Source organism: Lissotriton helveticus, chromosome 6 (genome assembly GCF_964261635.1).
Source record: "Lissotriton helveticus chromosome 6, aLisHel1.1, whole genome shotgun sequence".
NCBI classification, from domain to species: Eukaryota; Metazoa; Chordata; class Amphibia; order Caudata; family Salamandridae; genus Lissotriton; species Lissotriton helveticus.
In genome coordinates this window covers 1,907,343,928-1,907,367,012 of record NC_136067.1, presented here as the reverse complement: position 1 = coordinate 1,907,367,012, position 23,085 = coordinate 1,907,343,928, and the positions used below count along the sequence as shown (strand labels likewise).

Here is a 23,085-nt window from a genome sequence, read left to right as displayed (position 1 = left end):
ATAGTTTACCTCAGCTGGAGTCAACTTGTGTGAATAATAAGCCACAGGATGTAATTCACCTGTGCCAACATCCGCCTGAGACAGAATCCCTCCTACGGCTACTTGCGAGGCATCTACCTCCACCACATAGGGGCTGGATGGATCAGGATGTTTGAGAATGGGGGCCTGCGTGAATGCGGTCTTTAGAATGTTAAAAGCCCTGTCTGCTTCATCTGACCAATGAAAGGGGACACCCTTTCGTAATAAACGAGTGATAGGGGCCACTAGATCCGAAAACTGGTGTATAAAACGTCTGTAGAAATTCGAGAATCCAATGAACTGTTGGATCTCCTTGATATTCTTGGGGGGTGGCCATTCCAAGACAGCATTGACTTTATGTGGATCCATGCGCAGACCAGTCGCTGAGACAATGAATCCCAAAAAAGCGACCTGGTGGCGATGAAAGAAACATTTATCTAACTTGCAGAAGAGATTATTAGCTTGTAACTGATGTAAGACAGCTTTTACATGATCCCTATGTTCTGCAGATGTTTTGGAATATATTAGGAGATCATCAATGTAGGCTATGACATGTTTGTCAAGATACTCCTTCAGTGCCTCGTTAATGAAGTACTGGAATGCTGAAGGAGCATTATAGAGCCCGATGGGCATCACCAAATACTCGTACAGCCCGAATTTGGTGCAAAATGCCGTCTTCCACTCATCCCCTTCTCTGACTCGGACCAAGTGATAGGCTCCACGTAGATCTAATTTCGTGAACCATTTGGCATCCTTCACTTGATCGAGCAGAGAGGAGATGAGAGGTAAGGGATACTTGTTTTTGATAGTAATAGAGTTTAATGATCTATAGTCGATGCAACAACGTAATCCCCCTTCTCTTTTTGGGATGAAAAACAAAGCTGAGGAAGCAGGGGACCTAGAGGGCCTGATATACCCTAGTTCTAGCATGGTGTCAAGGTATTCCCTTAAATATATATTCTCTTTTTCAGTAAGGGAATACACTCTACTGTTCGGTATACGAGCTCCAGGTTGCAAATCTATACGGCAGTCATATATTCTATGAGGGGGCAGGCTAGTAGCTTGTTCTTGATCAAATACTGCCTGGTACTCTTGATACACAGGGGGTAATGTCTTATCAGGTTGTTCTACCGATTCTATTTCTACAGGAACATCTGTAATCACTGGGGCCATTGTTTGTGCTGGAGAGTAGTTCATCTTGGATGATTGATTCGTGGGATCTGAACTACCAGAGGCTGTATATTGGTTGCCTTCTTTTGAGAAGGTGATACACGTTTTCTGCCAATCGATGTGGGGATTATGAAGGCGCAACCAAGGAAGACCCAAATCCACTGGGAACTGAGGGGATTCAATCAAATCAAAAGCTAAAGTTTCCCAATGTGAGGGTTCAATAAACATATCCAAAGGAATACTGGAGTGCGTGATGGGTCCAGATTTCAGAGGACTCCCATCGATGGTATACACTTCCTCTGGTGATCTTTTGTGCACCTTAGGAACATTATTGGCAATGGCCCATTGATAGTCCATAAAATTACCTGAGGCCCCTGAATCTATCATGATGAACAGTGTGATAGAATGGGAAAGCCAGGACAATCTAGATGTGATAAAAAAATGTCCTTCATTATTCATTAATGAGGAGACCATGTGAACCAAAGGACCCGGCGGTACGGTCTCTGATACCTTCGGGTCTGCTAGTTTTCCGACTTGCGGAATAGCTTAGGTTTAACTGGACATTCTCTCAGGAAATGGCCTGCTTTGCCGCAATAGAGACATAACCTGTTCTCCCTACGTCTCTTCTTTTCGGCCTCACTCAAAGGTCCTTTAATACTGCCTATTTGCATAGGCTCAGGATCCTCAGACTTGGTGTCAGACTCCGGTTTCCTTTCTCTATGACTAAATCTAGGAGGTTCGTACCTTCCTCGGTCTTTACGTCTTTCTCCTAATCTATGATCTAGTTTCACTACCAAGTCGATTAATTCTGGACAGGTAGCAGGAGGATCTACAACATGAGCTAACTCGTCTTTAAGTTCATCACGTAGGCCTTTGTAAAAAAGAGCACTACGTTTGTTAGCTGGCCAATCCGCCTCTACCACCAATCGGTTGAACGTAGTAATATAGGTGATAAGATCTTTCGATCCTTGCTTCAAATTCAATAACTCTGTATCCGCAGCATGTGTAAATGAATGTTTGTCAAACATTTTTCGCAATTCACTACGAAATGAGTCATAGTCTAATAGCATGGGGTCGTCTTTTTCTATCAGGGGAATAGTCCAGTTGGCTGCTGAACCCCCAAGATACGACAAAACAAAGGCCACCTTTGCCTGATCATTTGGGAAACAGGCGGCTTTGCAGAGGAAATGCAGCTGACACTGTGTCAAAAATGCTGCACATTTCAAGGGATCACCATAAAACCTTTCAGGAGGTGCCAGGGGAATGGTATGGGGAGTGACCACTTGAACTACAGGGGCGGAATTACTGGCTCCTGCTCTCTCTCCACCTTGCGCACTCAATGCCTCTAATCTTTCGGCAATGTTTTGGGTTTCTCGCTGGAGATTCCCTACCATACTTGCGACATCCTGTAGCGTGAAATCCATGGCACTTGGGAGACAATTTGATAAAGGCTTCGCGTTCTGTCATGCACGCACCTGATTTGTCTCAGAAGTGTCCTGGATCCACGAAGCTAAACACCCTATCTTCCCCCTTCACCTCCCGGGCGTCAGGAATGAACGCTAACACCCGAAAAGTAAACAAGGGGAACACAGGGGAACAAAACAAGGGTAAGAAGGGAAACAAAAAGGATGGTTCTCCACCGGTCTTCTTCCACTCAGAGAATATTCTATTCTTCTGTTATGGCTCTGCAATGAGATATAAGAAGAGTAAGTGAAAACTATTCCCTCCCTCACTAACCCTAATACATTAAGTGTCATATACTAAATAGTACCTTGTGGAATATTGGGGAGAAAAATAAGGTAACCAAGATGTCTGGAACGCTGTGTTTTGACTTAATAGGGCTGGTGATGCATAAATGTGAGCTGAAACACAAATAACACAATATGTAACTCATGCACTACACCCCACCAGGGTATCTCTGTTAGGAGAAGCACTCACCACTATAATCAGGTAAGCGCTCCTTAATTTCTCTCCAAAACCATATGACTAGACAGCCGTGATTCTATCTATCTGTAGAATCACTCCAACGACAGTACAAAATCCCCTGATAACAGCTCAAAGAATTAGAAACCAAACTCCAATGATCACCGCTATATTCTCAGCGGTAAACGAACATAACTGAAAACAATAACAGAACAAGACTCCTGGAAGCAAGCCGCTTCTAAGGAATAACAAACACCTGAACGGACCCGCAAATACCGTAAGGGACGGACTCCAACCGCCACGAACAGCTAGCTCCTCGGACGCCACAAACACAACCCGGAACGAGTAGGGAAACACACTGGCTAAACGCGAAGCACTTCCGTCAGGTTCGGGGCGGGTTTAAGACCTGATACGCTATACTTCTGCGCATGCGCGGTAACGACGCATGCGCCAAAAACTCATGTAGGTGATTTGCCAACCATTGCCAACCACGTGTGAAATAACAGCAGAATCACAGAGCTGGAACAGGCAACTGCTTCCGAATCTATGTATTGGCCAGCGCACCACTCCCATGTACACGACAGGCATGACACCCAGTTTCTAGACTGATGATAAGGTTATCCACATCAGCGAGGGTGAGGGAGGACGTGGAGATGAATTTAAGCTCCTTTCGTATGACAGCTGCCACCCCTCCACCAGCGCGACCCGAGGGTCGGTTCATATTGAGCATGTAGTAGTCGGGGGGCAATGCTGCCAGGAGGTCAGGGAGAAAATCATCAGTCAGCCAGGTCTCAGTGATTAGAAGGATATCAGGGCCTTCATCGATAAGAAGAAGAAAGAGGTCAGCCTGGTGTTTTACAAATGAACGTGTAATTAGATATAATAAACGGATGCGCGTTTCGCTAGTACTGGGGCAGGCTGAGGGCTTACAGCTAAAACGTGGGAGAGATGCTATACGCGCAATACCGAGTGATGAAATACGATCTTGGCTCACCGGAGGTAATACGCAATGTGCAAATTGTAGATTCCTGAGGGCAGAGGATGAATAAGTAAGGGGAGTAACAGCATCCCTGGCCCCTGGACCGTCCGACCGCGGACGGGCGCAGACGGGCAGGACTCTGGAATGACTCCGGCGCGGATCCGGCGCGGCCGCTGATCGCGTCCACTGCGCGGAGGCATGTCCGTCCCTTTTATCAGCAACTAGAGCACAAAGAATCACAACCGACTCAAAATGGCCGCCGTTGTTCTGAACCCGGGACCAACTCCACAGCGTCAATACTCGGCTGGAAGTGGCCCTGGGCAGCGGAAAGGAAAGGGAAGGTGATAGCAATAAAAGCTTATTAAATCAAGCAGTTAGAGCAATATTGCAAGTAAATTTAAAAACAGAATTTAAGCAGTATTTCGGTATTACGAATAAGTTTAAAATGCAGGCACACAGAGCTACAAAACCTCCCGGCTTCCGCCTCAAGAGGGACACAGACACTCAATACGATCGAGTGCGAGGTCGAGGGATGCCCCTTTTATCAGCAACTAGAGCGCGAAGAATCACAACCGACTCAAAATGGCCGCCGTTGTTCTGTACCCGGGACCAACTCCACAGCGTCAATACTCGGCTGGGAGCGGCCCTGGGCAGCGGAAAGGAAAGGGAAGGTGCATTATAACCTCGTGGTAAATGCTAACTTTGGAATGGCTGCATGGAAACATGTCGTGTTTGCTGTCAAACACTTTGGAATCCTACCCCCCTGCCAGTCCTGGCGGTGGGGGTAGAATTCCACCCTTCTAGAGGGAGAAGACATGTACACATTTACCTGACCTTTAATAGTTTAAAAGAGCCCTGGCATCACAAAATGGATGCTGCAGCCTCAGACACTGGTCTGACCTCCTGCTGCTGGACGAAACTCCAACAGGGAAGGCCTGGACAATAGGTTTCCTGTCACAGGGAGGTGTAATCACCTCCCCAGGCAAGCTTTAGTGTATTGGGGCTGGGTGGGTGCATTCAGTGAATGCTTTTCAAACAGTGCTGGGGGCACACTTGGTGTCCCTGTGCATACCCCAGTTCAAACCGGTTGCAGGGGCAAAGGGTAAGGGGTGTAACCACCCATCTCCCTGGGTCCTCCCATAGGTGGGACCCTAGAGTAAGTCCAACCCCTAAACTTAGTATAAGCATAGGAACCCAGTCCTTAAGACTTTAGATTATACCTGGACAAAACTCAGCAACATATATCCTGGAACTTCGACATTCTATTTTGGCTAGAAGACAGAAGGATCTCTCTTGGGGTCAAGGAGTGACTCCTCTGTTCAAACAGGCACCAAAGAAGCATCTTGCCAGTCTGCATTTCCAAGACTCCCGCCGGATCTCGACAGATTTGCGACACAGGACATGGACTTTCAGAATTCTCTGAGGCCGACACGAGATCCCAGCAGAGCTGAGACCCACAGCCCTAACAAGTGACGTGGATCCGGAACTCCTGGGCACCGTGCACATTTGCTATTGCACCTACTTCCCGAGCTTTCCAGAAGTTGTGTATTGGGCTGGTTGTGGTTTAAGCCCCAAGCTAGTTTTCCGTGAGCCTGCTTCCTGCATTTCTGCTTGAGGCCCTTTTGCGATCCCTGGTCCGTTGACTCAGGGGGTCCCCACGAAGGTAACTCTTCTGTCTCTTGGGTTTTCCCGGTTTCTCCAGACATGCCCTGACTCCCCTCCAAAGGGTGAGTCCCCCAGACCTTGCTGGTCTGCACCGAAGTTAATCTTTGCTTTCTGCGTAGGTTGCTGTTGGCAAGGCTTATTGGGTCCAATCTGGATACCGACACCCCAGAATGTAACATCCATTGTGGGACAGCTCGAATCCAGCTCCTGGTCATCATTGACACCTCCAGGTCCTCGAGGCTGAAGAGTCAAGCTTCACCTTCTGCACCTGAAATCACCCGACATCGGTGGGCATCTGCTCATCACCTTCCTGGTCACTGGTTAGTGACCCAGACTCTGTCCCCTCGGCTTTCAGGTTCTTCACATCTCCGATCCACCCTTGGATCCATCCGGACACTTTCCACTTGGTCGCCTGCAGCACTTTTCCGCAGCTCGCCATAGAAAACGACGACAAAACATGACACGAAAAGACACCTATGCACCCGGTTTCCTGAGTGAAGTAACTCGAGTACTCCGGTGCTCCCATGGGTATTGACTCTAGAACTGCCTAGTTCTAAAGGGGTTTGCTCCAAGTCCACTTCTAAGTGTCCCTAATTTTTAAAATTCTAATCGCAACTTTCTCCCTAGAAGTCAATAGTGATTTGCGGCTGTGCTTAGACACTGCACATGTCCACCTTTGGTCCCCTGTGTCACTACCTTGGGTGGTTCCTGGTGGCCCCAGTGGTTCTACAGGCCCTAGGCCTTGTCTCTATGTCTATTGTGGTTCTTATACCACTTTCTTAGTATATGGTTTGGTACGCCCCTAGTGCTAACCATATATTGTGCTCATTTACTGTCTACTAAATAAATTTACTGAATGTACTTTTGCCTTTAGCCTCATAAAGAGACTAGAGGGGTGTGTTTAGAATAGGTACATATATTTTATATATATACCTGGTGAGGTTCTCCTTTCATTTGGTCATTCATGAGAATATAGACTGGTAAAACAAGCTGCTTTACATTCCTTCAAGACAGCCTGAAGGCTGCTCTCCACAGGTACCACTAGGATAGCTTTCTACATAGGTTGTATTTAAACCTACCATCAATAAGGGTCATTTGGACTGGTGCAAGGTGCCCACTAGAATAGTGGACAGCATATGCCAGGCCAACTTCTCACAACTGGTTCCCCATCACAGAGCAGGTGAGGTTCAAAGGACTCCTCATGACTCATAAGGCTATTTACAAGTCTTGCCTCCAGTACCTTGCCAAGAGGAGGATTCCTTACCTCCCTTCCAGATCCCTTCATTCTCCTAACTCTCTTTCTGAGGTGATTCACAAGTGCAGAAGGAAACACTGGGATGGCAGAACCCACTCTCAACTGGCAGCCAAATATTGAAATGCTCTTCCACAGCAGTTATGGGCTGTGAGGGATATTCCTCTTTTCAGATGATTGTTTGAAACTCAACCTTTTAGTTCTGCATAATACCTCCACTACCTCACCGATCTGTGCCTACTATAGTGCCAGGACACTCTGAGTAGCTTCTGGTTCTATAAATCCCCTAAAAATAAACATACAAAGGAATAATCATGGGCCTGTTAGAGCCCTAGATGCGGAAGTGGGATGTCATCTTGCCATGCTTGTTGTTTGCGTAGGCAGAGGTGCCTTAGATGGGGTTTGGCTTAAGCCCTTTTGAGCTTCTGTATGGGTACCCAGTGTGAGGACCTCTCAGTCTGATCAAGGAGGGCTGGGAACAAGCCCCTAGGAAGGATCCGAGGCTGTGGTCAGCTATATGCTGATGCTCCAGACCCAGATGAAGTGCTTCTGGAGGCAAACTAAGGTGAACCTATAGGCATCAGGAGGTCATGAAACAGTGGTATAACCAGAAGGCCACTCTGGTCATGTTTCAGCCTTGCCAAAAAGTGTGAGTGATGGAGCCTTTGGAGCACAGAGCCCTACAAGACCATTGGTCTGGGCCCTAGGAGGTGAAAGAGTAGAAGAGTGAGGTGACCTATCCCGTGGACCTCAAAATTCCCTTTAAGGGATTTGCACATCAATCACCACAAACACCTTGTTGAGAGGTCTAAGTTAACCATGCTCTTAGTCATGGATGATGGAGTCCAAATGGAGAGTGAACCTCTCCTCGACCTCTTTTCTTCTAAGGAGCAGAATGGATCAGTACTGGGTATCGACCTCTCACCTACACTGACCCTAGAACAACAGAGGGACTGCCATCAGCTGTTGGGACAGTTTACCTCTTTAAACTCCCTTATCCTAAAAATCTCTACATGATGAGTCAATTATATTGACACTGGGGACAGCATGTCGGTGAAGAGTAAAATCTACCAATTGTCTGACAAGGTGAGAGCCTGTATGAATGTTAATGTTAATGTTAAATGAACTTGTACCGCGCACTGCTGCCCCAGCCAAGGGAAGAAGGAGGTCTTCAAGATGCTGGAGTTAGAAGTTATTGAGCCCTCAAAAAACCAGTCGTATTTGTCTAAAATGCTGCCCCTTCAGATGCCACCCAGAACGTAGGCTCTGTGTGGATTACTGGGAGCTCAATGTGGTCACCAAGACTGATGCACACCTCATCCCCTGAGCTGATGAGCACATAGATTGTTTGGGAGCTGTCAAGTTCCCGCAGCACATTTGATATAATGCCTGGGTATGACAGAATGCCTTAATCATGGGGTCAATGAGAGGTTTGCATTCCCCCCCCTTTCCAGAAGAACAATTACAGATCCGGGTAATGCCCCCTTTGGGTCGAAGAATGCTCCCGCTACCTTACAGGGTTTGGTCTACTAGGCTCTTACTTGGTTTAAGGACTTCAGTGCTGCATATCTAGTTGAAATTGTTGGCTTCATTTCTAGCTGGGAGGATCATGTGTGCCACCTCAGAGAAGGGCTTCAGGTTCTGCAGAGGGCAGGCCTGAATATCAAGCCTAGTATTGCCAAATGGGGCTTGGTTCAATGGTCTACTTGGATCACCAAAGGGAGGAGGCTAAGTGCAGCCCCTAAAGGCCAACATCTAGACCATTTTGGCTTGGTGACCCCCAAGGGCCACACTGAAGTGAGAGGCTTCTTAGGCCTCACCTGTTAATACTGGCAATTATTCTAGGGGTATGGCACCTTTTTTGCAGTGAACACCCAAAATATCGAATGTTAAATATCGACTGTCCAGAATATCGAATTAAAAATATAGAGAGGTCAGAATATCGAATTCCCAAAATATAGTTGTATAGAATATCGAATTTGAGGTAAGAAATATTGATTTCCACAACATCGAATTTAGAAATATAGTTTTCCATAATATCAATTTTTTTTAGTGTTATGTATGCTAGGACATGTGTTAAAATTATATATTATTTTTGTAATGTATGTTTAATTTTTTTACAGAAATGAATTTTATTTTATTTAATTTTTGTGTCATTTAATTCCGTAGCAGGTTGTGAATTTATAGGGGGATAGGGTGGGAATTGATTTAATTATAGTAAATTAAATATACATTTTTATGAATTAGTAATTATTTTTAATTTAATTTTGTGTTTTAGTTCTGTAGTGGGTTGGGGGTTATAGGGGAATAGGGTGGGAAGTAATGTAATTGTAGTTAAGTAAATATTTATTTGTATTTATATGTATTGATAATTAATTGATTGTTAATTAATTGGTAATTATTTTGTATTACTTGGTAATTCATTTTAATTAATTGTTTAATTGATTATGTTAATTGTATTAATTTATTATTTGGAGTGGGTTGGAGGTTATAGGGGAATAGGGTGTGAAGTAATGCAATTGTAATTAAATAATTGTTAAAATTATGTCCGTGTATCGATAATTAATGAATTGTTAATTAATTATTAATTATTAATTATTTTTTATTAATTTAGTAAATAATGGTATTTAATTGTTTAATTGATAGTTATGTTAATTGTATTATTTATTATTTGGAGTGGGTTGTGAGTTATAGGGGAATAGGGTGGAAAGTAATGTAATGGTAATTAAAGATTTATTTAAATTATTTTTGTGTATTGATAAATAATTTATTGTAAAATAAGTATTAATTGGTACATTTTGTATTATTCATTACATGTTTGATATTGAAAATGAATTGGTTGTTAATTAATTATTAATACGTAATTCATTTTCAATAAATAATATTTATTGGTATTTCTAATTAATTAATAAATATTTTGTGATTGGTAATTAATTGTAATTCATTTTTAATCAGTATTAATAATTAATGTATACTTATTTAAATATTAAATCATTACTTTCCCTACTGTTGCACTCTCTGGAGTGGGAATAGTAATTTTTACCCCTACGCTATCCAACGCTTTTCCTACTGTTGCACTCACTGGAGTGGGAATAGTAATTTTTACCCCTACGCTATTCAACGCTTTCCCTACCGTTGCACTTATTGGAGTGGGAATAGTAATTTTTCCCTCCCGCTATCCAACGCTTTCCCTACGGTTGCACTCACTGGAGTGGGAATAGTAATGCTTACCCCTACGCTATCCAACGCTTTCCGTACTGTTGCACTCACTGGAGTCAGAATTGTAATTTTTACCCCTTCGCTATCCAACGCTTTCCCTACTGTTGCACTCATTGGAGTGGGAATAGTAATTTCTACGCACCCGCTATCCAACGCTTTCCCTACTGTTGCACTCACTGGAGTGGAAATAGTAATTTTTACCCTCCCACTTTCCAACAAATTCTCTACTTTTGCACTTGTTGGAGTGTGAATAGTATTCCCTTAGCTATGTAATGTTTTTAATGTTGTTATATTTAATGTAGTGTAAATTATTAATTAACATACGAAGTATTACTTTAATTATTTAAATTATTATATATTATTTATTTTTATATTTAGATAATAGGTTTCTTTATATATGTGTAAATATATTTTTCATAATGTTTTAAATATTTTATAATTAAGATTAATAGTTATTTTATAATATTATTAAGTAAATATATATGTTAAAACATTTGTTTTACATTACATTTATTGTTTTTATATTTTAAGCTTTTTTACATTATTTTAACTATGTTTTATTTAATTGTGTTTATTATTTAATTACTTTTATATTATTTGTAATACATTTAAAAAATTCGATATTTTAGTTAACTATATTTTAACTACCTATATTTTGTACTCGATATTTTAGTACTTACCTGTTTGTAGATAGGGATTCTATATTCTGTCCCTCAATAATTTGGATTTGGTTTTCTGGGCAGTCGATATTCTGTCCCTCGATATTTAGTCACTGAACCCTTTTTTGCACCCTTGACAGAGCTGACGTCTAAGAAGCAGCCATGTCAGTTGATCTGGACGGAGGCGTGCCAGAACACTTTTGACAGCCTGAACAAGGTCATGTGCACATCACCCATGCTCAAGACCCCTGACTTCTCCCAAGAATCCATTGTAAAGACAGATACTTCAGAGCATGGCACAGAGGCCATGCAATTACAGCTAAATGAAGAGAGCTTAGATCAACCTGTCCCCTTCAGCAGTAGGAGGGTACTTCCCCGGGAACAGAGGTGGAGTGCAATAGAAAGGGAAGCTTTTGCAGTGGTCTGGGCACTGAAAAAGTCGAGACCATACCTGTTTGGTGCTCACTTCAAGATTTGGACAGACCACAGACCCCTCAAAACACCAATGCAGATGAGTGAGAATCCCAAACTGTTGAGTTGTCCATCTCCCCACTGGGAATTTATTGTATGGTGGAACATCGTTCTGGAATACACCACGCCAATGCTTATGCTCTCGCCAGGTTCTTCTGCATTAGTGAAGAGAACTGCCAAGAGGTTGTGTAGTTCTCCCGACTTTTAAGTTGGGGAACATGTGTTAGACCTAGCAACCTTGCTGTGGTTTTTCCCATTTTTTTTGCCTTCAGACCTCCCGTTTTTGCTTACCTCATTTTTGCTTCCCTTAGGACTCTGCACCTGTTAGCACTGCTAACTAGTGCTAATGAACTTTCACTACAACATGGAAAAATTGGCTGATACCTAAGTTGGCATATTAATGTTACTTGTTAATCCCTAGTGAAGCAGCACTAAATGTGCCCAGGGCCTGTTGTTTAAATGCTACCACTGGGACTGCAGCACTGGTTGTGCCTCCCACTTAAGTAGCAGTTTAAACATGTCTCAGGACTGCCACTGTAGAGCCTCTGGGTGCAGTTCTAAACTGCCATTTCGACCTAGCAAAGTAAACCTTGTGCCAGGCCCAAACCTTCCTTTGTAATACATATATGTTACCCCTAGTGTTTTTGAAAAGTAGGACATGTACTTTTTATTTTATATGTTCTGGTCCAGGTAGTGAAAAACTCTTAAAAAATGTTTTCACTACTGCAACGCCTATCTTTCAAATAGAATCACATTGGACTTGCCTTATTGCGTTTTCTAAGTGTGATTTCTAAATGGGAGTAGGTAAGCGGAACATGTTAGGTGAATCTAGAATTGGAGTTTAAAATTCTAACTTATGCTGAAGTCGGATTTTAAATTACAATTTTTAAATGACACTTTTAGAAAGTCCGCTTTTACTTGCCTTATCCATTTGGTACCTTCAGCCTGTCTCTGGGTCACATGGCTGAGTGTAGCAGACAGTTGGGCTTTGTGTATTCCTCCTAGACAGCGAAGCACAATGGGGAGCTTCGGTGTGAATGAATGGCCCATCACTAGCAGGATGGATGAGAGGAACTGGGCTCAGCTTTACTTACACTTGAATAGGCTGTGTTCAGTATCCACACAAAGGGCTGCATACCCCCTGTAGTTAGGCGGCTATTAGGATGGCGGACGGACCTGCGTCCGTCCGCCACCCCCGAGGTGGAGGGACCGTCCTCAGAGGCAGCGGCGGTCCCTCTGTTGGAATTAGGATGTGACCGCCACCCTGGCGGTCACATCCCGTATAGTTAACATTGCGGCGGGTGCTGCTTTAAGCAGCACCCGCCGCAATGTTAAATATGCATGCTTTGCATTTGCATGCACAAAACGGCAGGCACCGTGCGGTGCCTGCCGCTTTGTGCATGCAAATGCAGGGGGGTACCATAGGTACCCCCCATGTGCACCCCCACCCCCCGACACCCTGGGAGCCCGCAAGGGCCCCCCAGAAGCTATTGTCCACATGCTTTTCCATGGCGGTAAATCCGCTGCGGAAAAGCATGTTTACAAACACATCTTAATTTGTCTGGGGGTGTCTTGCAGACACCGCCACCAAATTGCGTCCAACACCCCGCGGATCAGCGGCAGACGGACCTGCCGTCCACCGCTGATCCCACCGCCATCAGAATCTGGCGGTGGGTGTTTTGAAGTCCTGCAGAGGTGATTCCGCATCCTCCGGGCCAGCGGTGGCTTCCACCGGCCTGGAGGATGCGGAATCACCGCAATCATAATCGACCCCTTAGTCTGGAGCCAGGGCCAGTAAGGCAGGAAATCTTTGCACTTCAAAGGAATGCCTCTAGAGGCTTCTTCCTACATCAAAGGCACAACTGTATATAAATACTGGACCTCAGATACCAACTTGACCCCTAGCTACTCTGCCAGGAAGGACTGTTGTGCTGCTACAAGGATTGCCACTCTGCTGGACTGCTTCTCGAAAGGAACTGCTGCCCTGCTTTGCTGACTTTCTTCCTGCTGCCATCTTGTATAGAGAAGAAGAACTGGACCTGCAGCTTCCTCATGAACTTAGGACCCCAGAGAGACTCCTATGGCAGTCTGCTGGCCTCTGGATCTGTGACTCAGGGACATATTAGGCCCCCCAACCAGCTCATGGACCCAACTGCAGCAAGTTCCTGACACCCAAGTGGTGCCCCTCAGGTCCTGGACCCTTGGTGTGGCTCAGTGAGGTTAAATAAATCTTTTGGCTTCTTTCTGACTGCAAAATGGACCATGTGCACCACAAAGGTGCCGCTCGTACTGAAAATAAGCACAAAGTGTTGCCAGCTCATGTCCTTGTGCTGCATTTTTACCTCTCTTGGAGGAACGCCAACATGAAGATACAGCCTATCCTTCCATGGCTCCTGGACTACTCTTCTCACCACACTGACAACCTCCCGCAACACTCTCCTTGCTCCTTGCAGCTCTCTCCAATGCAAAATGGGCTCTTGGCCCAAAACTTGAGACTGTAAAACTTCAGTATGACTAATCTAGGACAGTAGCCAACCTGTGCTCCATTGCGGTCAGCCTGAACTTTTGACTTTGACCTGGTCAAGCGCGACCAGATATCTGCAGTTGTCGCTTTCTGCATTTAAATGATATTTTACACGTTATTCTTTAACTATTCATGAATCTGGTTCTTCTGACTTGATGTTTGTTGTTTTGGTTCTTGTTTTATTTTTAATGCAGCTCTATTTTTCTGACCTGGTCGGATCTTTTTTGTGAGGTGTTTTCATTGTTTTACTGTTTGAAGTGTTGCACAAATAATTTACTCATTGCCTCTAAGTTAAGATTGGCTGCTCTGTGCCAAGCTGCCAGGGGGTTTGGTTGTGCCTTACACTGACACGGACTGTTGTTTCTGCTTAACGAGGGCTCATACCCTAGTCAATCAGTAACCCGATTTCTGACTGGTGGCATGTAACTTCAGTGCGCTCTTTGATTCTCTGCTATCTTTTGACCCTCAGATTAAACCAACCATACAGTTATCTAACTTCCATCAATGGAAGAGATTGCCTCTTACTGGGGGCAAAAACTGGGTAGTCTTTCCTTGCACCAGAACAAAAAGGACAAAGACAGGTATCTCACATCCCTCCCTGTTTGATATGCACATTAAGAAGAGTTGATTATGGAGGATGGCAGGCCTGCTGTATCACAAGTAGAGAATATGATTATCCTACACAATTTTGAACCCCTAGTACAGAAGCCATTTATGATAGTATGTATTCATAATATGCAAAGTTATTGTTGAAATTATTGAATTCATTGTATAATTGTGATTTAAAAACACCAAAGGAAAATAAACCCAATCTAAAAATTGTTTTAAACACAAAATATTATAATTTAATAGTAAGAATCCTTGCTTGTATTTGTTCCCAGATCTGCTATGCTGTACAAATCTTTGCCCGCATACCTTGGTACAGCCCATGTGACTAGCACTGGCTTATTGGTGGGACTTTCCACCGAGACGGACAACACTTAGGCATGTAGATGGTCCTTTCCTTTCTTGCTTAAGAGACATGATTGCATAGTCTTTGTGCTTATTTCTGGAGTCTGCCAAGCATGTCTCAGCTGCAGAGTGACCTGTTACTCGGAGAGAGCACTTGAAACCCTGTTTTTATTTTTTACATAGTTTTATATAGCGCGAGCTTGACCCAAAGGTATCAGGTATCAGAGCGCTTAACATAGCACCAGTTGTGTTACAAGAGGTCACATTAATTTTTGTTAGGCACGGGGAGATTAAATGATTTGCCAAGAGTCACAGGATGTTCAGCGTCGTTGCAGAGACTCGAAACGGTTTCCCCAGATTCGAGGTTGACTGCCCTGGCTGCTAGGCCAACTCCTCTCCCCTCTGTTATAGGTCTCAGGTTCTGAGCAAGGTGGCGGTGTGGCCTATATTCATCAAAGAGTGTCCAGATTTACTAAGGCCTTGGATTAAGTGATATTTGCTAAGCCACATAAAGCTTCCTTGTTTGGCTCCGTCTGGCATAGCAAATCCAGAAAAACGCATGGTAGTGCAAATTACTGCCTTGTGTTACCCCACGTTGGGAAGGCATTCTGTGGATAGTGTGGGAGTTCCCAAGCTTTGCCCGATTTTCAAAGACTCGTAAACATGAAAATGCATCAAAACGGTATGCCTTCCTATCAGAGGTGTAACGAGGTGACACATCTTTATTTCTCCTCTTTTTTCCTCTTTCCATGTGTGCAGATAGAGAAAGAAAGAGAATTTGAGACCTATGTAGCCATGAAGACAAAAATAACGGCCCCCGATAAAAGAATGAAGAATACTGTGACCAAAAAGTAGGTTAAGCGAAGGAAAGCATAGAGAATAAGAGGGAAGGAAGTGCAGACCTTTAGATTAAAGATCAAGAAGCTTTTGCCTGTCCAAGGCAGCTGGGCCAAGCACAGGTATTGAAAAAGTATAAGGTTGGGGAAAGGGAGCCAATATAGCAATGTAAACTACTTATGGAGATTGAAAATTAGAAAATTAAATGGACAACTTTGTGTTGGCTGCAAAGCACAAAATTGGGGACATAAGCAGGAAGACCAAGATAGAGAAGGTTACAGTAATCTAGACACATTTGTATATCTGCCTTTACTATTGATTGATGAGCTGCCAGAAGAAGAACACAAATGATCTAGAGCAATAAACTAAAACCCCATGTTATTAACTTCAGGCACAAGATCAGAAAAGGAGCCAGGTTCCACTAACCACCCATCCACTGCTGCTGTATCTGGGAAATGCTAGCCAGCAATACATATTTCAGTTTTGTCTACATTGCTTTTAGTAAATAAATTTCAGTTCAACGAAGAGTCTAAATCAATAAGACAATTGATATGGTGGGATGAGCAGGTCTCATCTAGGGCTCTAGGTTTCATAGGCCCAAGTTATGAAACAAACAAAAAAATATCAGATTGGGTGAGGCAAAATGGCAAATGGAAATGTTAAAAAGAGTGGGGCTGAGGGATATCATGAGGGATGATCCTTGCAGGCCCCCTGTTATTACATTAGAGAAGGCTGATCTAAAAGATGTTCACTTAAAGGCAAGAGCATCAACCCCAATGGCAGCGTGATGGAAATTTGATGGCAAGGCGTTACATGCGATTGTGTCAATGACTGCTCAATGACTGCTGATCTATCAAATACAACCAGGGCGGCACAGCAGCCCTGGTATTTCAGCATGTGAGTTCATAGAGAATTGACATAAGAGCTGTTTCAGTACTATGCAGTGAGTGACAACCCAAAAGGAAGGGACCAAGCATATGGTAAGTGTCCAGAAAGAGGGAAAGCAAGAAAATGATTTGCTTCTCAAGAACCTTGGCCAGAAATGGATCACACAGGAGTGCAGTACTCTCCTAGAGCACTATGGGGCCATTACCATGTCGGGCGGATCGCCACCGCCATGGTGGCGGTGGCGATCCGCCCGACATTCATGCCCGCCTGCCAACCACTTCCCCCCGCCATATTACTATGGCGGGGGGGGGGGACCGCGGCGGACGTAAACACCATCCGCCGCTTTTCCGCCCCGGTCGCCTTGCGACCGGGGCGAAAAAGGGTTTATATGGTGGCGGTGTCTATCAGACACCGTCAGCCATATTAGGATGGGCGTAAAACAATGCCTTTCCGTGGCGGCGATGCCGCCACAGAAAGGCATGCAGTCTTCACTTCGGGGGGCCCCCTGCGGGCCCCCTAAGTGAAGGCGAGGTGGGGGCTGCACATGGGGGGTACCTGTGGTACCCCCCAGCATTAGCATACACAATGCGGCAGGCACCGCATGGTGCCTGCCGCTTTGTGTATGCACATGCATGCATGCATTTTTAGCATTGTGGCGGGCGGTGCTGAGTGCACCGCCCGCCACAATGCTAAAAATGCAGGATGCGCCTGCCACTGTGGCGGGCGCATCCTAATACCCCCCACGGGAGCCACGCCCTTATGGCGGGCGGTCCCAAAGGTCGATAGGATGGCGGACAGACTAAGCCCGCCCGCCATCCTAATGGACCCCCATATGTGGTGCAAGATTTTTGCATCATCTTATCCAAGTTGCATGTTTTTTGTCTTAGGCTAGTTCTTACATTTTGTCACATGCTGCCAGCTCAGAACATGAGGAACTCTTCCCATTTTTACTTCTTGATGCTTTTAGGTGAAGCAGAAAATGGGTCCTCACAGTTGGGGGGTGCACACCGGGGGGTACCTGTGGTACCCCCCAGCATTTGCATACACAATGCGGCAGGCACCGCACGGTGCCTGCCGTTTTGTGTATGCAAATGCATACATGCATTTTTAGCATTGTGGCGGGCGGTGCTGAGTGCAACGCCCGCCACAATGATAAAAATGCAGGATGCGCCTGCCACTGTGGCGGGCGCATCCTAAAAACCCCCACGGGACCCCCGCCCTTATGGCGGGCAGTCCCAAAGACCGATAGGATGGCGGGCGGACTAAGTCCGCGCGCCATCCTAATGGACCCCCATATGTGGTGCAAGATTTTCGCATCATCTCATCCAAGTTGCATGTTTTTGTCTCAGGCTAGTTCTTACATTTTGTCACATGCTGCTGGCTCAGAACATGAGGAACTCTTCCCATTTTTACTTCTTGATGCTTTTAGGTGAAACAGAAAATGGGTCCTCCCTCCTCTTGAAAGTCAACCTGAACTCTTTATTTCCCATAACTTTCTAGTAACTGATTGTCATGAACTTACACTGATTCATCAAATGTAGTGGATCTGGGTCAAAACAATATCTTATAACAGTGACGAACCTAAAGATTTTTAGTGTCATATATATATGTCATATAATCACTGACTATTGCTGGTCCTTGACTGATAGAGGTTGCACCATATAACTTCTGCCTTCTTTTGATTTTCAAGGAACAACTTTCAAACACTGAAATGAGAAATGGCCTTGTGCAGTCACACGCCTACACCGTGACCGGTACTGCTACGGTAAGATGAAGTAATATTAACTTCAGGAATGTCTTTCTCCTTATGTATTGATCAGGTTTTAATTTCATATCAGTTTTATTTCCAATTAAAAGCTTGTAGAAAATAAGCAACTACACTGGTTTCATTTTGCCATAATGCATATATTCGTCATTTAGTTTCTGAAAATGAGTATTGTATAAGTTTCTCTTTAAAATACATTTGATGGCTTTTCATTCTTGGCTCTTCTCCACCCATCAATCTGCTTGTTTAAGGGGCTGACTCAATGCATAATTCAAGCATTCTGGTGTCCCAGGTGAATTCCAAATTGAGGCTGAGGGTGCATAATAGGGGAGATTGAGAATTCTTTTGGAACTCATGCAGGTCTTTCAGCCTGACTCTCTTGAAGTACTTGGGATCCCCAAATGTCTGCAAAAGGTGGCAGCGTCCTACACCCACCAACTTTGCAGCACATAATCTGCCTTTGATGAGTTATCCAGCTCATTCACTAACAGCCACATGATTTTAAACTGAAAAGCATCGCAACAGATGTGGAAATCAAGAAGCCTCCCGCCATCAGCTTTTTCCTAAACTTTTTCCATGAATGTCTGAGCCCCTAAAATGCCCATATGAAGCTACTGACTCTGCCCCGGATCTTGCTAATATACATTTTGAGGAAAAGGGAGAGGCATGGTGTCAAATAAGAAGGAGATGGTAGGAATAATAATAATTTTAACCAGATTCAATCTCCCATAAATTGTTAACAGTAAATTGGTCCATTTCCCCAGGAGCATCTCTATTTCATCACTCACTTTCTTCAAATTTACCAAAGGAATATCTTCTAACTTATGGATGATTTGAACCCCAAGGTACCTCATCTGATGCTTGGCATATGGGACCCCACTCTTCGTCTCCCACATCATTATCTCAGTTTTATCCTTATTTATTTTGTACCCTGAAATCTTATCAAACACTCCACGTGTTCCAGTGCCTTCGATATTGAAGAGGTTGGATTACTAGTAGATGGCAGGATGTCGTCTGCATATAGCACCAGTTTACCATCATAACCGGGGGCACTAAATGAAGTGATAGAGGGGTCTGACCTAATATGCTGATCGAAGGGCTCTATATATAGATTAAACAAGAGCAGTGAAAGAGGGCAACCTTGCCTAGTGCCTCTTGTAACATTGAACCTGTCTGTGAAATCCTCATTCAGTAATACCAGTGCATCAGTTGATTTATATAAACTCTGGACTGTTCTAATAATTTAATAGTAACATCAAAATAATTTAAGTGCTTTCCAGAGACACGTTTGCAGCATCTAGGGCAGTGACCATCAATGGAATATTGTGTGTGGTAGCTATCTCTATGGTGCCAATAAAGAGATGAATTAGCTCATTCAACTGTAACCCTGGGGTGAGGCCTCTCTAGTCTGTGGGTATAATTGTTCTAATTACACCTTCTATCCTGCTGGCCAATATTCCTGTAAAGATCGTATTCCTTATTTAATAAGGATATTGGCCTGTAGGATTCAGCTCTAGTGGTAATGTTTGCTGGCTCCAAGACAACACAGTGGTGGCCCCCCACCAATACCCACCAATAGGATGGGGCCTTTTCTCCCTGAAGATATATTGTGATGAACAGTGTCTTTCGTGGTTGTACCAAAACATCTACCAGCACCTTATATTGTTGTAATGTAATGTAATGTAATGTAATGTGTATACTTGTAAAGCGCACTGTTGCCAGCCGGCGTCCTGGCGCTGTATGCCGCTGGGGAACCCGTCCTGGCTTTTCCTGTGGGATGGTCCCTGCTGGGAATCCCCAAGGTGGAGCCAGGCATCCCCGGCGTTGATGGGGCCGTTGTGGAGATTAGGCAAGCTAATGCCCAGAGTTGCCGAGTGGGACCCCTGGTTAGAGTAGGCACCGAGGCGAGAATTATCGAGTCCGCTGACCCTGGTCCACGACCCTGCCACGTCGGCAATCGAACCCTGGTCCCGGGCCGACTTCTGCTTCCGGGTCTGCCGCCTCTAACCAGTGAGCCACACCACTCCACTAACCACTCCACTTGTTCAGCTGGGAGCCCATCGGGCCCAGCTGCCTTATCCCCTTTTAATTTAATTATTTGTCTTCTCACCTCTTCTTCTGTGATCTCCAGGCTAAGAGTTTTAACCTGCATTTTAGTTAGGCCTGGGAGGTCTTTTTCAGCTAGCCAGTTCCTAATGCTCTCTTTGTCTCGATATCCATCTTCTCTATAAAACTTACTCATATACTTCAGGAATTCCCTTTCAATTGCTTTGTTGGTACCAAGGACCTTCCTTGTAACTGAGTATACTAGCAAGCTTATGGAACTCCTAGTTCTATCTGTCTTTGTTTTCCATGCTAAAAGGGAACTATAGTGCTCTCGTTATGCAAAATGCTGCATCTTACGAGTTCTTCACTGATCCTTCATTTTCCTTGTTAGGTTGCCTTCATATTCTGCTTGAGCATCCTCTAAGTCTAGATGGAGCTTACTCTGTTTAAAAGGGTCGCACATCGAGGCACCTTGTAATTCTGACTATTTCCTTATGATTTTATCTTGAGGTGACTCCTCTCGCTTCTGTGTTTCCTGATTCTGCCTTGCTGACAATTTACACGTATTACTTCCCTCAAATAGGCCTTATACGCATCCCAAATTATATGCTGACTAGCTCTTCCTTTATTTAGGGTGAAGAAACCATCATTTCTTCCACCATTTCTAGTCCTAAAGCCTCTTCTAAAAGTAATACTGTATTTAATGTCCACCTTCTTAAACTAAACCGTCCGGGCAAGCGCAACACTAAATATACTGATGAGCGGTCCGACAGTAAAGCTGGTAAATGGGCCACAGACTCAACATAGTAATTTAAAGCATTGTCTAAGAGAAAGTAATCAATTATGGATTGATGCCCGTATTTTTTTACTATAACAGATGAATCCTTTTGAAGTCCCTGCCTTCGTTCGGCAGATATCAACTAGATTTGGATCCCTCATTATGGGCCATATGTATCAAGCCGTTTATGAATCGCAAAGGCCGAAATTTGCAGAATTTCTGCCTTTGCGAATCGCAAACGGCCTTTTTGCATGTTTTGGTATGTATGTAAAATTCGCAAAATAAGGAATAGGAAAGATTTGCCATTCCTTATTTTGCCATAGCATTTAAGGAATCGCAATTTTGCGATTCCTTAAATGCTATGTATGTACCATTTTTGGGTTGCTAATTATGATTAAGAATTCGCAAATTACCACCAACTTGTAGTTGATGGTAACTTGCGAATTCGTCCAAAAATGCACAATTTGGCATTTTTTAAAGTGGTATGTGATGCACACACATGCCCATAGGGCAGGTATGTGCGCCATATGCACACACATGTAAAATTCAGGGGTGCAGCAGGGTGTCTTTGAGACACCCCTGCACCCTTGAAATAATTCTCAAATTGCGATTAGCAAATTGCGAATTCGCAATTTGAGAATTAATTCGCAATCATTCCTATGGGCCTCCTGGCCCATAGGAATGCATTGGAAATTATTCCTTAATTGCAAAATGCGAATTCACAAATAAGGAAGATTAAGGAATCGCTAAAAAATAGCGATTATCTTCATACATACCAATTTGCAATTCCTAAATAGCGATTCCTTAAAAATCGCTATTTAGGAATCGCAAAATAGTTTGTTGATACATATGGCCCTAGATCTCTTAGTTTGCGGTACATTTTAGGGGAATTCGTATATTTAACTCTTGAAGATCTATCCAACTCTGGAGTTAAGACTATATTGAATTTTCCTCCAACTAATATAGTCATTGGAGTTTCTAACAGTTGTAGTTGCACAATCTCCAGGGATGTGGGATCATCACAGTTGGGCCATATTATGCAGCTCAGGTTGCATATATAGCTTCTATCAGCAATGTAAATACTACCAATCTTATAGTGATGTCTGTGGCATATTTTATAAGCCTGATCCCTGAATGTTTTCTAGTAAGGATAGCCACCCCTTTTGTGTTCCCAATCTGCTCAGTACATACAAGATCCTGCACCAAGCTAAGTTTACTGAAGTAGGCTCTACATTCTGGCTACTCTATGTGGGTTTCTTAAAGTGTGATTATGTGAGCCTCGCAATCCTTTCGATGTTCTGCCACTAAGCCCTGTTTCCTCCTAGACATCATCCCATTTAACATTCCAAGTTATTATTTTGATCAAGTCATTGTTGGCATCAGAACTTGCCCTATTCCCTCTTATATATTTCACTAAAAGAATTCTTATATCTCAATCTATTCAAAATATCACCAGATCCCTGTATTGTTCATGTATGTTCTGAGGATTTGTTTTTATATTTTTACCCAATGCTCCCCACCCAATTTACTCCCCTCACCCCTACCCTGAGGAACCCCTTCCTCTATCTTTGGCATATTGGTCACTATTTGAGAGCTCTCATCAGTGATAGTCACTTACACCTATAAGTGTTACATTAACAACACCCTTCCCCCATCTGAACTACATCTTTAATATATGCTTACATTTTTTCTGTCAGGGCTTCTACATCAGCTCGGACCCTGAGGTTATGCATTTTTTTCTTCCACATAATCTGCAACATTGCTTGGAACTTCATGTATACCTTGGCCCCCAGCTTGTGCAGTTCATCAATCCTGGCACCAAGCTCCCATGGCCATTGTGCTGTCCTTTTACCTATATCTGACCTCACACAGTAAGTGTAACCTTCATGTGTCAGATCCTTCTCCTTTAATGCATGAGTTAATATTAACTCATTGACTGT

The 23,085-nt window shown here is 43.9% G+C and overlaps 1 protein-coding gene across 1 annotated transcript in view; it reads left to right on the top strand.

Moving 5' to 3' along the window:
* The window catches only part of LOC144762929 (calpain-13-like), a 449,243-nt gene that overhangs the window by 310,676 nt on the left and 115,482 nt on the right, over window positions 1-23,085 (top strand). The window contains exon 9 of the mRNA XM_078648231.1: window positions 18,247-18,321. Within this exon, the coding sequence (XP_078504357.1) occupies window positions 18,247-18,321 (75 nt within the window). The remainder of the gene's footprint in view (window positions 1-18,246; window positions 18,322-23,085) is intronic.